The 17,845-nt window shown below is 35.3% G+C and overlaps 1 protein-coding gene across 1 annotated transcript; it reads left to right on the top strand.

The window, feature by feature from the left end:
* The first annotated feature begins 8,836 nt into the window (after positions 1-8,836).
* Positions 8,837-15,066, top strand: SUCNR1 (succinate receptor 1). Its single transcript, XM_039221418.1, is given in 2 exon segments — positions 8,837-8,955; positions 13,612-15,066. Coding segments are annotated over 2 exon segments (993 nt in total). The 5' UTR covers positions 8,837-8,952; the 3' UTR covers positions 14,602-15,066.
* Positions 15,067-17,845: the final 2,779 nt, after the last annotated feature.

Here is a 17,845-nt window from a genome sequence, read left to right as displayed (position 1 = left end):
CCCATCTGTGTAAATAAAACTGGATAGTTACAAAGTTCATGGAAGCAACAGACTGTATTAATTAAAATAAAAATGCAATAGACCCAGTTAAGAGAAAGGTATATCAGATTCCTTAAATTTTGCTAATTTTTACCATCAGCAGTGAATTTGTTGCATATTGTTGGTGAAGTACTTGTTCTTCCCATTAGTTCTTGTTCTTTGACCTTGGCATGCATGTATCTATGCTTCCAAACATTCCTCTATGTCAGCACACTCTTTGATGTCCTGGATTCTGAGGTGATTTTCCCCATTTTTATGATTTATTTTTTTTCATTCTCTTCTTAAGCTCACAAAGCATGATATCATGTAACAGAATTATTTTTTCTTCATTCCCTCCTCTCACAGAGTATCTAAGAGGTTAGGATTTCGTTTCTCTGGGAAACAATATTTGGAAACTTCTTGTTCTGTATACATAACTCTTCCTGCTATTAAAAGGGAGGCTTATGTAATAACCAAAGGTAGATGAGGCCCTTGCATTAGTTACAAATCCACTTATCGCAAAACTGAACTGTGAAATTTTTAAGCACTATATGTTGCCACATACTCTGGATTACTTTAAGTTGAAATTGATACCCTATAAATCTTGAATACGATTATAAAAGTCATGTGAAGAAATGATCACTGAAACAATAATTCGCTTGTTACTTAGAAGCTGACATTTTGCAAAAAATTAGTCAAAGCAGTCTAAATAATTTTCAGACACAATAAAACTGTTAAAACCAGAATAAACAAATCTAGCTAATGCATCAACTGTGGTCAAACTCACAACCAGTTTTCTAGAAGCCTAGAAAATACATGAAAGGGTAGAAAAGATTGGAAAAAACTACCACAAGTTCCAACTATTCCATTGCTAGGTATTTATACCAAAAATATGGAAACACTAATTCAAAAGGATATATGTACCCCTATGCTCATTGTAGCGTTATTTATAATAGCCAATACAGGGAAACAAGTTCCCATCAAAAGATGGATAGATAAAGAAGATGTGGTCTATATATACAATGGAATACTACTCAGCTATAAAAAAGGAAATCTTATCATTTGTGACATGAATGGATTTTGAGAGTATTATACGAAGTGAAATAAGTCCGAGAAAGACAAACTGTATTATTTTATTTATGTGTGTAATCTAAAAAACAAAAAGAAAACAATGAACAAAATAAACAATACAAAAATGAACTCAAAGATACAGAGAACAGATTGGTGGTTACCATAGGAGAAAGTGGTGAAGGGGCTCAATTGTATGGTAATGAATGGTAACTAGACATATGGTGGTAATGCCAGTGAGCACTTTGTGGTGTATACAAATATCAAATTATAATATTGCACACCTGAAGTTTATATAACATTATTTTCCAATTTTACCTCAATAAAAATAATAAATACAAAAGAAAAAAACCCAAATTCTCAGTTGGTACTAGATTTTCAAGAAATTATCATGTGTTAGAACCAAGTAATTTATATTTAAATGAGAACTCGTATTCAAACTAAGTTGTACCAAGAATTATATCTTTGATTTGTAAGGAGTTCCTGGAAGATTCTGTTAAGAAATATCCTAAGCTTAAGTTTGGGTACAGAAGAAACAACAGTATGGTTGATAATTAATGTTTACTATGAACTCAAGCATGGAGAGAGGCAGCTCTTACTTGCCATTCATAACTCAGCCCACCAATTTGCTTCTTCTATCAGAAAATCAAGGCTCAGCTTCTGATTCTGTGTCTCCCTCTCTCTCTGGTCTTCCCCTGCTCACGCTGTCTCTCAAAAATAAATAAAACATTAAAAAAAAAAAGAAAATCAAGGCTCAGATAATGACGTAAATTGTTCAAGGTCAATGACGTAAACTGTTCAAGGTCAATAGGTGACTTAGCAAATCAAAAGGGGAAATTTTCAGGGATTCTGGAAAAGCTGGATCATTAATAGAGTATTATAAAATATTTTTCTTCTATGAATTCAAGCAATAACAAGCACATATTACACACTAGCTAAAGTGATATGGAGGGCAAGCAAGAGAAGTTCCATGTGGGATTAGATATTATTAAGAATTTTAAAAAGTCTTAAGTGTAAAAAGGTCATAAATTCCTTGAGGTCAGATTTTACACCTGCTTATCGTTTTATTTCCTATATCCTCTCCCCTTTTTTTTTCCTATATTCCCTTGAAAATAGTGGGTGATCAGCAACTGTTTATTGAATTCATCACTGAAAAGAAGGCAGGACATGAGCTAGACAATAACATATTAGTGTCTCACTAATGAGGAAGGAATTGAAGTGAGGAGAGAAGAGAAATATCAGATACTGTTTCTGGAAATTTTTTTCTAATCTGTTTCCTTTTCTCCTCTCGCAGAGTTTGGTATTTAACATTCAAGAATTTAAAGTCACTAAAAAATTTAATTTATTTTTATTTCCCCTTTATTCTAATTTCTGCTACAAATGAGCATTTCACGATTTCCAGGTCCCACTGTACATACAGGTCTTTAAAAGATGTTGAATAAAGGAGGAAGAAATGATAGTACAAAGGGACTAGGCCATAATTATTCAAAAACTTTGCTTGGACTGTGAAGGGTACAGGCTGTAACTGTGGTAAAACAAATGGATGCAGCTGATGCATTTCACTGTGGTCACAGCATACCAACAAAACAGAGTTTTGCTTGGAGTTAATTGTTTTTGGCATAAACTTTTGTGTTTTGAGTTCCTTTGACAGTGAGAAGCTCCTGGTTTGTTATAGCCCTCTCCTGAAGATGGAGGGTCAAACTGTTGGATCCTCTTCCTCAAGTTTGCTATTATCTTTCCTTCCTTCTTTTTTGTTAAAGAAAAGGGACAATGTTAGGTGCCAGTCTGGGGGTGGATCAGAGAGTGGTTTTCTTCTCTTCTAACAGGAAGCAGTGTGTATATATATGTATATATATATTTGGCTGTCTAGCTGGGCTCCCTACCACTCTTTCCTCCGCCAACAAGGATCCTGGCATCTCTGTTGTGCACAGAACATCCGTCCGTGTTCCCAGAGTCAGCTTTCTCCATCCATTCATGTCCCTCCTAACCACTGAGCCTGACGTCCTTGTGTTCAGGATAAGGCAGCTCTACACAATGGTTTCTACACACATCTATTGATCCAATAGTCCATGCTTGGCATTTTGACCGACAATAGTAAGTCTTTATGGTATAACTAACATAATGTTATGTTAGTATCAGGTGTACAACATAATGATTCAACAATTCTACATGTTACTCAGTACTCATCTAGGTAAGTGTACTCTTCTTTGAAATAATACAAGTGATGTTGGGTTTTAAAGTTAGGTTAACATGAAAAAATATTACTTATAGACACATAAGTAATACATATGAAGTGGGGGGTATTTTTAAAAGGTAGCATTTGAAATATTTTCTAAACTTTTTATATCATTTAACTGTAATTGTCAGAAATACTGACAATACTGAAAATTCATTATATTACATATACATTGCATTATTGGCCTACAAGTGAAATCAAATTTTATTAGTTTTTCAGTATAGTAAGTCAGCGTAAAACATACTTCAAAATTAATAATTGCATCAATGAATATGTTGCACAGGTAAAGATACTAATACAGGAGAATTATACCACTAAGTGTTTTATTAATGAGGGCAGGCAATTTCCTTAATTTAATCTATCATGCACTCACAGAGCACTTATCTCTCTTAATGAACATATTTCCCATACTCTAGGGAATTTTGAAAACCTCTCAGTTCAATTATTAAAGTGCTTAGTGAGATTCAAACAAATTGACTTCTTGTTTCTTATTCCAAAGGTAAATGATGAATTAGAGCAAATAGGGAATGCAAAATAGGGAATGGTTAATTAGTACCCAATTGAAAGTGCTTATATGTACATCAAAACAATGAAATAGCTAGTTTTTTGTTTTGTTTTCATAAATAATGCAAAAGATTCCAAGACTCAAGCAACTTTATACAAAACACAGTAAATGTGACTGGAAAAGACTGAGTAGTTGAAGAGTCAATTAACATATGAATATATTATTTCAATAATTCAGGCAAACTCTTTTTTGTAAAAAAAAGACTGTGCCTTAGTGACAGTTAAGAATGAAAATTATCTCCATATTTCACACAAATGTTTAAATTTCATATCAAATAAACAAGACAACATTATGTTTGTGGGGAAACACTAAGGATCAAGTTTACCATGTGTCATTAAAAATCATTTAGCTGTTAGAATATGGATATAAAGCTGAAAATTAAAAGGTAGTTTGCTGTGTTTCTAGATTACCTATTAATAGTTCAAAGAACTTAGAATCTTTTCAGCTGCAGCCAAATACTTTTAACAAGTAACATATTTTAACTCAGCAGAAAACAATTTCTTTGAGCTATGCCAAAAAATAATAAACATGTCACATTTTTCTCAATTGCATGATAATAGAAAAAATGTTGGAAACGATGTTTATAAATCTGCAATGTGACTCTTACATGACAAGGATCTTTATGTAAAGAGGAAACAGATTGCTTTGTTTCAGCTTGCACGTCTATGTTAAATGAACAACTTTTTGTGGTAAAGCAAATTTGGTCAATAGATAGTTTGGTTTCTAGAATCTGGAAGAGCTTATATATATATCATTTATGTCTCACATATACCCTCTATTATGTTTACTGTCTTACAGTTCTCTTAGTGTCTTATGTAAAACCATAATTGGATAAGGAAATATCCATACAGCCTTGGATATGTCCACTTAGTACAGCAACACCAAAATTTCCTCCTCAATAATCTTCTTGATCCATCCCAAGCTCTTTGGAACCATAATATTATTAGTAAGGTAATAATACTGTCATACATCCTACACGTTTAGGAGAAATTTCTAGAGTTGAATTAACTGTCCTTTATTTTCCCTGCTCTTGATTCCCTGAAGCTCCCTTTAGACCCGCTTGTTTTCCACACTGACTTGTTAATGCTATTGAAAGAAATGTGTCTTCCAAACATGCTCAAGGATGTTACTAGTAGAACCTTCCTATAAATACTTTACTTATTTATTTTCAACATTTCTGATTTCTTATCTAAAATGTTCTATTTGCATGGCAGATTATTAAATTTGATAACCAGTAAATATAATAACGAATAATTAAACTTAATGTTAGTTTTAAACTTATTTTTATTAGGACAAAACACACAAAGGTGCTATATTTAAAGTAAAAAATATCCAACAAGAGTCATTTTTTATTTCAACCTAGTATTTCCTTCTTTACTCTGAGAGAGACAAAATAACAAAGACTTGGTCAGAGCAAAATAGATAAGACTTCAAATTATAGCCCAGGCATTTATGAGCCGTGTGATTATGGATTATTTGATCTTTGTTCTTCCTCAGTTTCTTCATCTGAAAATTAGGGATATCAACAGTCTACACTGCACTGAATCCTAGTGAATATTAAAGGAACTAAGGTACACAGTTATTGTTATAGAGCGAGTGCTCAGAAAATATTAGACTGAATATTAACATTGAATTTAATATTTTAAAATGAGTATTTATTTTTGAGAAAGAGAGAGAGACAGAGTGTGAGCAGGGGACAGGCAGAGAGAGAGGGAGACACAGAATCCAAAGCAGACTCCAGCTCTGAGCTGTCAACACAGAGCCCGATACAAGGCTTGAAGTCACTAGCTGTGAGATCATGATGTGGGCCAAAGTTGGAGGCTTAACCAACTGAGCCACCCAGGCACCCCAAATTTGATTAATATTTTTATTGTCATTCCCACTCTTTTATTATTCCTCTTGAATTCCCTGGTGAGTGTTCCTGGTTTACATAAACTGTTCTTGTATTCCTGGCCCATAGTATTTTCACATAAGGTGTCATTTGGATTCTATGAGCATTGTGAGAGTTATAGGGTAGGAATTATTATTCACCTTTTCCAAATGAGGAAACCAAGTTATGTTACCTTTTCAAAGATCACACAGAAAGTAAAAGACAAAGTCAGAATTAGAATTCTATTTTTTTTACCGTATTGCTTTTTATAAGGTCATTTTAGGTGGACATTCCTGGGCAGCAAATAGTCTAACATTGATGGCATTGGTTGACATGATCATTATGAAGAGGTCTCCTTCTCATTTGTTACAAATGTCTGGAATATCCAGCATTTATGTAGCAATTAATATGTACCCATACTATATAATGTATGTGTAAACTATGTACTTCTACCATATACATAACAACTCCATGTGACTAGCACTTTTATTATCTCTCCTTTACAGATAAGAACACTGAGCATCAGTAAACAGTGAAACAAGGATTTGAAAGGGGGTACTTTGCCTCCAAAGCCTCTGCTCTTAACCAGTATGTCATGTTAACTTTCAGACAAAAATTATATTGCAAACTTGACTGTGTTTAAAATTTCCATTGCTGTGCAAGCAGTAAATTTCAAACATGTCACATTGTTTCTAACAAAACTAAAACCCCAAGCCCAAAGCTTTGCTCTGTTGAAATTGTATATGTGCAATAGAAATGATTTTCTAGATTTGTACTCTTACAGGCAAGACTGCTGCATTAATTTGCAGAACTAGGTACAGAATGAAAATTTAAGGCCTCTTTAAAAAGTTATTAAAAGTTTCATTTGGAATGTGACAGTAGACCATGAAAACAGTTGTGTGGTCCTTTATAGCATAAGGTCTTAAATTGCTAAAAGGTGGCACACCCATGACATAAGCCCTGTTCACAGAGCCCATAACCTTGACTCTGACCTTGACTCTGTTCAGTTACTTCCTGTAGATCTGAATAAAGACTCATAATATGAAAAGAATGGAAGTAATGGAGAACTTTTATTAAGTCTGCTCCCTAATCACTCCAGCTTCTCCATTATAAGCATCCTGAGGCAATGGGACCTTTGGTGAAGAAGGATACGGAAGAGAAGTAAGACTACCAGGCCACAGATCTGATCACTCTTTCTGCGAGAAAGCAGAAGTATAGACCATTTTTCATCTTAGCAGTCCAGAGTCAGGATGTGGGGAGAAGAAAGAGGAAGTTCTGGTGAATTTATACCACCCCACAAAAGACTCACACTTGTCACTCATCAGAATGGTGCAAAAGCCTGTGAGGTATATCCATGTGACCATAGTTATTTGGAGGGGAGTCATGTTAGCTTATGTTTAAAATTAATAAGCCTGGCACTGATAATCCAAATACTTTGATGTTTGCCCTTTTAAAATAATAGACAAAAATGATTGTTTTAATCTTTTTCCCTTTTATATATAGAAAAGAGCTGAATTTATGAAAAATAAGTTTCATTAATTCTTGAACCTTGAGTCAATCTGTGGTGTACATTAAAGTTATCAGTCAACCTTGTAGGCAGTCAAGAATCAGCAGGTGATTTTAAAATAAAAATATATAGGTTTATAGATTTATGGTTCTCTACTTACAGATTCTATGATCTTGGGAAAGGTGATTGACCTCTCTGAGTTCCTGTTTTTTAATCCATGAAATGAAAAATTTTTTAAATAGAGAAAAGCCTCAGAGAATTTTGGAAATGTTCGTTACATAAAGGTGCTTAGTGCAATATGTGGAATATCATAAGAACCTGGCAAATTATAGAGACATTATTTGAAATAAATACACATGCATTTCACATATAAATATACTTATATTCCATGCATGCATATACTCTTAAATATGGTGTGTGCGTGTGTGTGTGTGTGTGTGTGTGTGTGTAATTTTTTTAAAGTTTCTAAATTTTCAGCTTTCATATATTGGCGAAGGGGAAATGCTTGGCTAGAAGAACTGACTGTAATAGAATTTCTTTCGGAGGTTCTGCCTGTCACTGCTAACTCAACATTCAACTTTATAACATTCAAATGAAATTACCTCTGCCTATAAGACAGGGACTTTCTCTGCATAAACCTTATGCCTCAGATCAAGCAGAATGAGTGTTTACTTGAATATAAATCTAATATAATCCTCAGAAAGAGCCAGGTATGCTTCCTGTCTGAGGTTATAGTGATGTGCTTTCAGGTGCTATGCTAAACATTGATTAGAAAGTATGAATTGCCACGTATTGAGGTTATCTTACATAGACACCACCTCTCTCCCTAATCCCTAGCCATCTGATGTGTGTGTGTGTGTTTTTAATGTGTCTCTTTACTTTAATCACAGAATTTAAAATGGGAAATACCTGAAGCTTTGGTGTCTATTTTGCTGGAACACTCACAAAGCATATACCCAGATTTGCTTTCAGAATTTCAGTTTTATAGCTCTCTCAAAATTGTTGATAATAGCTGTTTAGTTATATGCCCAATATAGAATTCACTAAAAACTGTCAAGTTGAAAAGTAAAGAGAGGGGTGCCTGGGTGGCTTAGTCAGCTAAGTGTCCGACTTTCGCTTAGGTCATGATCTCGCGGTTCGTGGGTTCAAGCCCCGCGTCGGGCTCTGTGCTGACTGCCAGCTCAGAGCCTGGAGCCTGTTTCAGAGTCTGTGACTCCCTTTCTCTCTGACCCTCCCTTGCTCACGCTGTCTCTCTCTCTCTCTCCTAGAAATAAATAAAACATTTAAAAAAAATTTATAAAAAAAAGAAAAGAGAAAGCATTGAAAAGCAGAAGCAATTGTATATCCAATATAAACTATACTAACTTTAAATATGCAAATAAACATGAAAATAACCAATGCTTCTCTGTTGTTTTGATAGTGAATGAGATGATTTCAACAGTAGTCATTTCAAAATTTGTTTGTGAAATGAGTAATTTGTTTTGTGTCTCAGACTCACGGGAAGTTCCCCTTGAACTGTACTTGGGAGTTCAACTGAATAAATTATTCCTGGACTTTTGAATTATTAATCTTGTCTGCATGTTATGCAAATTGGGCTTCACTATGTCCAGTGGCACAGTCTTGGGTTAGAAGCTGTATCAGGTTGCTGGTGAAGAATTTCCATCAAGGGATCAGGGCCTTCTAACGGAATGGTAAGTTATAATGCAATTCATGTCATCCAGGTATACAAAGTAATGCCAGACTCCCCTTAAGGATTTCTTTTAAAAGTAGCCTATGAGCAGTGAAGATTTTAAATAATGTTTAAATGAACTGAACTGTCATTCATAGCATGTAGAACAATAAAGGAAACTAAAATGAAATTATATTTTTCCCTACATTTATTTTTCACTAAATTGAATGTCTTTGTTTAATTGCAAATACTTAATTAATTTTACTTAAAGAGGTTTGTTATATTTGCTAATGTCTTGGTAGCATATTTCAACAAAAAGTAATCAGATTTACTTAAATATAACTACTTATTGAGAGAAATTTAATGTTCTTATATCATATGAGAAAATCAATCATATATAATATTTCATGTTTAAGATATAATATGTCAGAGGGAATCTTAAGGTATTCTAAAAATTAAATTTAGCATTTATTTTAAAATTACAATTATGGTTGTAAAAGTTACAATTATTCAAAAATGTAATTCACTAAAGAGAAATGACAAATTGCAGAAGCCATTGCCATTACATCTTCCGGAACGTTTTATAATTTGTGAGTTATTTTTTAATTCATAAACATATAATTTAATATCTTACTTTTTAATATCCTGACTTATGGCGTAAATTCTGGAATATACAAAAAATGAAGTTATCAATACTAAGTGATTGTATCTTTTCAGTGTGAATATATATTTTTTTGTTCAAGCTATTTATTAATGAAAATAGCAGTTTGTTTAAAAAAAAAAGACAAGGCATGTAAATTTGCCTTAAAGAAGCAGTTAAGGATTAAAATGCATGTGATCTTTGTTTAATTGTGGTGACTGTAAGAAAAAACAAAGGCTAATAAGCTATCGAGTATGTTTTTAAATTTTTGCTTCAATAATGTACATTTTTAAAAAACTGAATACACTTGAGGTGAAAGAAACATTAATTGAAATTAAAAATTAGCACTACTTACCTGCTTATGTGAGTATTGACTATTGCTTGAAATTTAATAATTCTAACAGATTTAGATATACGTTTGGATATATAATTAAAGATTTCACTTTAATTACCAGTAGCCAAAAAATAAATAAATAATTCATCCAAAGCACTTAAACCCTATTTATCATGATTTCTGTTTCCTGAAAGTTAAAAATACAACCACTAGAAAGTAGAAGAGAGAATATTAATTTTTCATGAAGGAATTTCCCTTCAGCTGAGCATTTCCCTTAAAGGATCAACTTACATCATCAATTTGTAGAATTGTAATGGCCACAATGAAACACATTATCTCATTTGGACTCTAACACCCAGAAAATTATGGGTCTCAGTGAGATTTAAACTGGCCTGCAAATATAAGACAGCCTGACATTTATGAACCATTTATTAATATTAAGAACTTAAGAAAATTACCTTAAGAGTGAAATAAATACCAAAAAGCAGATTATAAAATATCATAAAGAGCATAATCTCATTTTTATAAAAAATAAATTCAAATAAATATTAAACTGTAGGTGGGTATCCAGATATTAGGACTCAGTGGTTTATAGACAGTTTTTATTTCCTCTTTTTGCCTACCTGTACCTTCTTAGTGTTACAGAATAACATTCATTTTTCAAAGTCGTTTTTTAAAATAAAAATAAAAATATAAAGCAACCACTCCGAGAAGCAGGACAAAGGTGACTAGTCATTCAGTTTCCTTATTCCAGTTCTGGTGTGCTCTACCACTGCTACTTCCCTGAATCTCCATTCCCAGTGGACAGCTTGAAGCAGAAGAAGTCTCCATGGCTTCAGCACGACCCCTGACTTACCCAAGTGGTAGTTACTGGGAATCAGGCACATGTAGTAATGCACGTCTTCCTGGCTGTCTTTTTCTGCATTAGCAGTCAAACCTTCCTGCTGCACAGAAACTGCTGACGTCAGTCTGTGCATTTAAGAACTGAGTGGTCAGAAAAATAAGAGTGAGGACTAGAAAAAAAAGGAAATTCAAAGCGAAACAACTGAGTCTTAAGGAAACTTTCTATTGTCTTACTTTACATACCTTTGAGTGTGTGCACCTGCTTTTTGAGCATTCCTCAAATAACGAAGTTGCCCAGATCTGAGCTCTGAGGAACTCCAACAGTCGAGGCATGGGCAAGTAGTCCACCAAGAAAGAAAGTAGGACAGTGAGAGGGTGGCCATGTCATAGAAGGCAGGGAAGAATGTACTTCCAGAAGTCATGGAGTTGAAAGCATCGGGGTTAAAAATAATAGTGGAAAACTGCCAACGACCTATAAAAGAAAGCCTATTTTTTTTAAAAAGACCATTAATCTTTTTGCTGTATTTCTAGAAATTCTAATAATATCAAACATATGCTGATTTGGGAAAAACAAACAGAAAGTCCAGATAAACGGAAAGGAAAAAGGACACATTAAAAATTACCTGGTGGGGCGCCTGGGTGGCTTAGTCGGTTAAGCGTCCGACTTTCGCTTGGGTCATGATCTCACGGTTCGTGGGTTCGAGCCCCGCGTCGGGCTCTGTGCTGACTGCCAGCTCAGAGCCTGGAGCCTGTTTCAGACTGTGACTCCCTCTCTCTCTCTGACCCTCCCCTGCTCATGCTGTCTCTCTCTCTCTCTCCTAGAAATAAATAAAACATTTAAAAAAAAAATTACCTGGTATTGGGGCACCTGGCTGACTTAGTTGATTAAGTACCAGACTTTGGTTCAGGTCATGATCTCATGGTTCGTGAGTCTGAGCCCCAAATTGGACTTTGCTGTCAGCATGGGGCCTTCTTTGGATCCTGTCTCCCTCACTCTGCCCCTTCCCTGTTCTGTCTTTCTCTATCTCTCAAAAATATATAAGCATTAAAAAATTATCTGGTATCTTATCCCTAAGGATAAAACTCTTAATACTTTGGTATATTTCCTAGACTAATATTTATTAATTTCAGAGATACATTTTTAATTTTTAAATTGCCCTTAAGTAAAAACAATTGATTCTGGAAGATATATATGAAATTTTACCTTCCACAAATGTGTGTCTAAACAAAGCTAACTTACAACTACAGTTGCCAGTTTAATTTTAGTCATTTTACCTGTAATGTCAAATTTTATAGTGAACTAGAGCAATGGGCTTCATTTGCTAGACTTACTGCTTTCTGATCTTAGAGAAAATATTTGTAAAAATGTTTTTTAAACCATCAAATATTAATCTTCATTTCCACACACAAGCATTTATATACCATCTCCCTCTGGCAGTCACTGTGCCCGATGTAAAAGATAAACTCTGAGTAAGATAAAGTTGTGAGAAATTCTAAGAAGCTTAGTCAACAATGAAAACCTAAAATGGGGGTCTGAAGTTAGATGGGTGGGTCAGACACCCTGTCTTGGGAAATCCACACTTGAAGTGAAGTATGAAAGGAGATGCATATAGAAGGCAGTGTTTGTGACGGGGCAAGGATCACAGGGGTCAGTGAAATGAGTTTCAATGAACTGAGAACTGGGAAAGTCCTCTGTGCAAAGAACAGGAAGAAGATGCGCAAGGAGGAGGGCCATGCTAGGTGAGGCTGAAGTGGCCTACAGGAGCCAGGCCATGCTAGTCATTACAGATTCGGACTTTATTTCCTAGACAGAGGAAAGCCATTTAAATGTTTTGGCTGAGGGGAATAATATCAGAATTTGGGTTGTAGTTTTCAAGATTGTCATACTCTCAAGTCAAAGGTAGATTGAAAGAGAGTCAGAGAGTTTGCGAGGAGACCATAGAAGATACAGTACAGTCCAAGATAAAGATGATGGTGGCCTGGACTAGAATGGTAATGAAGGAGATGCAGCAACAGTGATGGAGTCAAGAAATATCCAAATGCTATAGGCAAGACTTGGTAGATTATTTGTTATTGGAGATAAGCTACAGATGACTTCAAGAATGCTGCTTCGATATCCTACAAACTTTCAGCAAATAGTGGCCACTCTTACTCTTATTACTAAGAATTTAAGTATCATATTTTAATTTTTTAAAATCACCTTTTAAGACTGGAATTATATTTTACAAATTTAGTAAAATAACCACAATTCTTTGACAATACGGAAACACAATAAAAACTATTAAGAGAGCAAGACCGGAGTTATAAGAATCCCTGTTTCCTCTCCTAGGTTGTGGCTCAATTAAATTTAACCTAGCAGAATTGGTTGAACAACTATGATATTCTGGGGACCATGGCAGATTCTGGAAACCGAAAAATGAATTAGATCCTCCACTTACTTCATTGCACCATTTCTTGACCTCTTTGCTATTTTCCAAGCCATCTACATGTTTCCACTTCTGGGCATTTGCACATGCTTTCCCTTATGTCTGGAACATTTCTTACCATTATAAGACATGCATTAATTTGCATCCTGGTTCTTCCCAAGAGAGTATAAATTGCTTAAGATTAGGAACTTTGACTCACTGCCGTTATCCCCAATGCCTAGCATATAGTTCAAAGACATTTAATAAGTATTTGTTAATATATTAATGACATATCTGTGTATGAATATGTATATATGTGTACTCCTTACTAATATATTTAACCTTTCGTAGTTCAAGTTTTAAGTGTTTTTTAAAATTATTATTATGTTCTATGCAGTTTTGCCTTTAGTCATAAGCTGGTGTTTCAACCTTGTCTTTTCTCTCTCTCTTCTTTAGGCATGGAATGCAACTTGTCCAAATTGGCTAGCAGCAGAGATTGCCCTGGAAAAGTACTACCTTTCCATTTTGTATGGGATTGAGTTTATTGTGGGAGTCCTCGCAAATACTACTGTTGTGTTCGGCTACCTCTTCTGTCTGAAGAACTGGAATAGCAGTAACATTTATCTCTTTAACCTCTCTATCTCAGACTTGGCTTTTTTGTGCACCCTCCCCATGCTGATAAGAAGCTATTCTCATGGAAAGTGGACATATGGGGAGGTGCTCTGCATCAGCAACCGATATGTGCTTCATGCCAACCTCTACACCAGCATCCTTTTTCTGACTTTTATCAGTGTTGATCGATACCTGCTTATGAAGCATCCTTTCCGAGAACACTTTCTGCAAAAGAGAGAGTTCGCGGTTTTGATCTCTTTGGGTATTTGGGTTTTAGTAACCCTAGAGCTACTGCCCATACTTCCTCTTATAAATTCAAATATAGCTGCCAACAGCACCAACTGCATTGATTACGCAAGCTCTGGGGACCCCGAATACAACCTCATTTATAGCATGTGTCTAACCTTCTTGGGATTCCTCATTCCTCTTTTGGTGATGTGCTTCTTTTATTTCAAGATTGCTCTTTTCTTAAAGCAGAGAAGCACGCAGCTTGCTACTGCTGTGCCCCTTGAAAAGCCCCTCACTTTAGTCATCATGGCAGTTGTGATCTTCTCCATGCTTTTTACTCCCTACCACATCATGCGGAACGTGAGGATCGCTTCACGCCTGGGAAATTGGAAGCAGTCCCGATGCGCTCAGGCCACCATCAACTCCTTATACATTGTGACTCGGCCTTTGGCCTTTCTGAACAGCACCATAAACCCTGTCTTCTATTTCCTTTTGGGAGATCACTTCAGAGAGATGTTGATGAGTAAGCTGAGGCACCAATTCAAACCCCTTACATTCTTTAGAAGATGAAGTCATGGACTGATGTTTCCATTCAGGAAAAAGTGAGATACTTGTTTACTACACTGTTTTGTATGTGAAACTGTAGGCCAAATAGATTTTGATTTAACTCATAGACATAAATCAGAGACGGAAAGACCTGACACTGTTTTAAAGACACACTGTGCCCAGAGTCTGTGAAAAGATAATGAGAAGTATTTATCGGTTTCTTCACCTAGGAATTGAAAGGCATTGGACTGGCATTGTCTAATGTTTGAACATATAAGCCCCAAACCATACGTGTTCTAAGACTTTCTCAATCAGTGTAAAAAAATAGAAGATACATAAAGCAGCATTTCATCATCACCCAGATTGTGAAAAAAAATGTGTTGGCAATATTCTCTATGTTATTCTTATCCATTTGATCTTATAACTTAATGTGAAATTGACTACCAGATTAGAAATAGACTATTAAAGATTGTTGTTAGAAATTGGGTGTCTCGGTGGCTTAGTCGGTTAAGCGTCCAACTTTGGCTCAGGTCATGATCTCATGGTTAATGAGTTGGAACCCACATTGGGCTCTGTGCTGACATCTCAGAGCCTGGAGCCTGCTTCAGATTCTGTGTCTCCCTCTCTTTCTCTGTTCCTCCTCCACTCATTCTGTCTCTCTCTCTCTCTCTCTTTCAAAAATAAATAAAAACATAAAAAAATTTAAGAAAAAAGAAATTGTCCTCTTCAACAAAATTTAAAGTCAACCATAACAACAAGCAAGAAAGCAGTATAATGAGTTCAAGGATGTCTATATGATATCTCTTTGTATTGATCATGAATTGGAGTCAAGTTGTAATTATAAGTCCTATTTTGTTGCATGGTTTTTAGTAAAAAGAATCATATTAAATGGAATCTAAAGAGATGGTTCAGCAACAAAAGAGACATGTTTGAGCTTGTCTCTCAGGGAATTTAGGTGTAAATGATTTTACCAAAATACAAGAAGAGACATAACAAGGAAAGTTGCGAAAATCTCAGAGTTATAGAACACAAAGTGCCTATCGGAAAACTCAAAGCATGAGTTTAGGCCTTAGGAAAGAAGTGTTTAGTCATTTCTGCAAACTTAGAAACATATAATTTAATTGTAATCTGTTTTTTATGCATGGCTTTTAATTTGCAAAGATGGAATTAAATTTACCCTAGCCTTATCCAAAGGATAGGAACTCTCTTAAATAGTGCAGTGAAATATTTTATAGAACCACAAACTCTCAAATATATCTTGTAACCAAAGTGTTAAGTAATTTCATAGCATATTTCTTCATCTTTTTCTTGCTCAAGTCTGTCATCTGGCAGCTTAATCCTCAACAGACTAGAGACCTGCACTAAAATTATAAAAGCTATTCCATTTACTTTTTGTACTAGGTGATTGTAAGAATTATAAACAATAAATAACGGAAATCCTTTCTGGATTTGTAGTTTTCAAAAGAAATGATGCTGGGCTTTTGTATCTTGTCTTTTGATTGGTTCCTTATTGTTTTTAGAATCATGTCTAAACTAGTTGGTCCAGCATTTTACCACCTGGGCCCATCAATATTATCATATGTTATTTCCCACAACCATTGTCACAAACTATACTCTCCAGCCAAATGTGGTTATTTCATTTCATTATACGCAGAACTTTCTTCACTGTGCACAGATGAATGCTCACTCCTGTTCCATCTTGCCCATGTATAAAATTTTTATGCATCTTTTAAGGTCTGTGTCATCTGTTGCTCCTCCTGAAAGCCTTCCTTTTAAGTTTTTCTCCTCCACAGATCTGGAAATAAATGAATTATTTTTGCACTTATAACATAGTTGTTTAGAGTCAAGTCAACTCCAAAATCTGTGAATAGAAGAACCACATCTAACTTTTTTATTGCCCTTCTAGAACATAGCCAAGGTATATTTTAAATGGTTGTTGGGATGCCTGGGTGGCTCAGTCCATTGAGCGTCCGACTTCAGCTCAGATCATGATCTCAACATTCCCGAGTTTGAGCCCCATGTTGGGCTCTGTGCTGACACCTGAGAACCTCGAGCCTGTTTCAGATTCTGTATCTCCCTCACTGTCTCTGCCCCTCCCCGACTCATGCTCTGTCTCTCAAAAATAAATAAACATTAAAAATTTTTTAAAAAATAAATGTGGTTTATTATGAATTAATGTTCTTAAAAAATTGAACTCAATCCTCCTTTTTAGTGTACATGATTGAGCTACTTTCTGTCATCATCGCTTTTATAAGTACTGCTATCTTATATAAAGAATAGAGTGTATATATATACAAACACATGTGCCAGATGCCATTGCACCATCCCTTATGAGCATAGTTTTACTTGTTGCTAAAAATCTGTGTCTCCTAGTTCAGAAGTTGGGTCATATCAAAGTTGATCCCCATTAATTGTCTTTTATCTTAAGTATGGGCCACAAATTCCTGCCCATTTTTTCATATCTAATAAATTTGGATTATGTTCTGGACGTTTTGAATAATATATTGTGGAGTCTCTGGATTCTGTTATATTCCATGGAAGAGTACAAAATTTTTAAAAATTTTTCACAGCTGAACTCGAACTCCAAACTCCGCAGTCTCATTTCAGTTATTTTAGTCTTATCTGAGCTATTTATAGTCTTTCCAGCACATCCATACTTCAGAAGTCAGCTGGAGTCATCATCAAGACAGTATGGTATTGGCACAAAAACAGACACATAGACCAATGGAACAGAATTGAGAACTCAGAAGTGGACCCAAAAGTATACAGCCAACTAATCTTTGACAAAGCAGAAAAGAATATCCAATGGAAAAAAGACCGTCTCTTTAACAGATGGTGCTGGGAGAACTGGACAGCAACATGCAGAAGAATGAAACTAGAGGGGCGCCTGGGTGGCTTAGTCGGTTAAGCGTCCGACTTTCGCTTAGGTCATGATCTCGCGGTTAGTGGGTTCGAGCCCCGCGTCGGGCTCTGTGCTGACTGCCAGCTCAGAGCCTGGAGCCTGTTTCAGTCTGTGACTCCCTCTCTCTCTGACCCTCCCCTGCTCACGCTGTCTCTCTTTCCTAGAAATAAATAAAGCATTAAAAAATAAAAAAAAAAAGAAGAAGAATGAAACTAGATCATTTTCTCACACCACACACAAAAATAAACTCAAAATGGATAAAGGACCTGAACGTGAGACAGGAAACTATCAACACCCTAGTGGAGAAAGCAGGAAACAACCTCCTTGACCTCCACCGCAGCAACTTCTTACTTGACACATCCCCAAAAGCAAGGGAATCAAGAGCAAAAATAAATGATTGGG

Source organism: Hyaena hyaena, unplaced genomic scaffold (assembly GCF_003009895.1).
Source record: "Hyaena hyaena isolate Hyena2069 unplaced genomic scaffold, ASM300989v1 scaffold_980, whole genome shotgun sequence".
In the NCBI taxonomy this organism is placed as follows: Eukaryota; Metazoa; Chordata; class Mammalia; order Carnivora; family Hyaenidae; genus Hyaena; species Hyaena hyaena.
The sequence above is the reverse complement of the archived record's forward strand: the minus strand, read 5'-3'. Positions and strand labels throughout refer to the sequence as shown.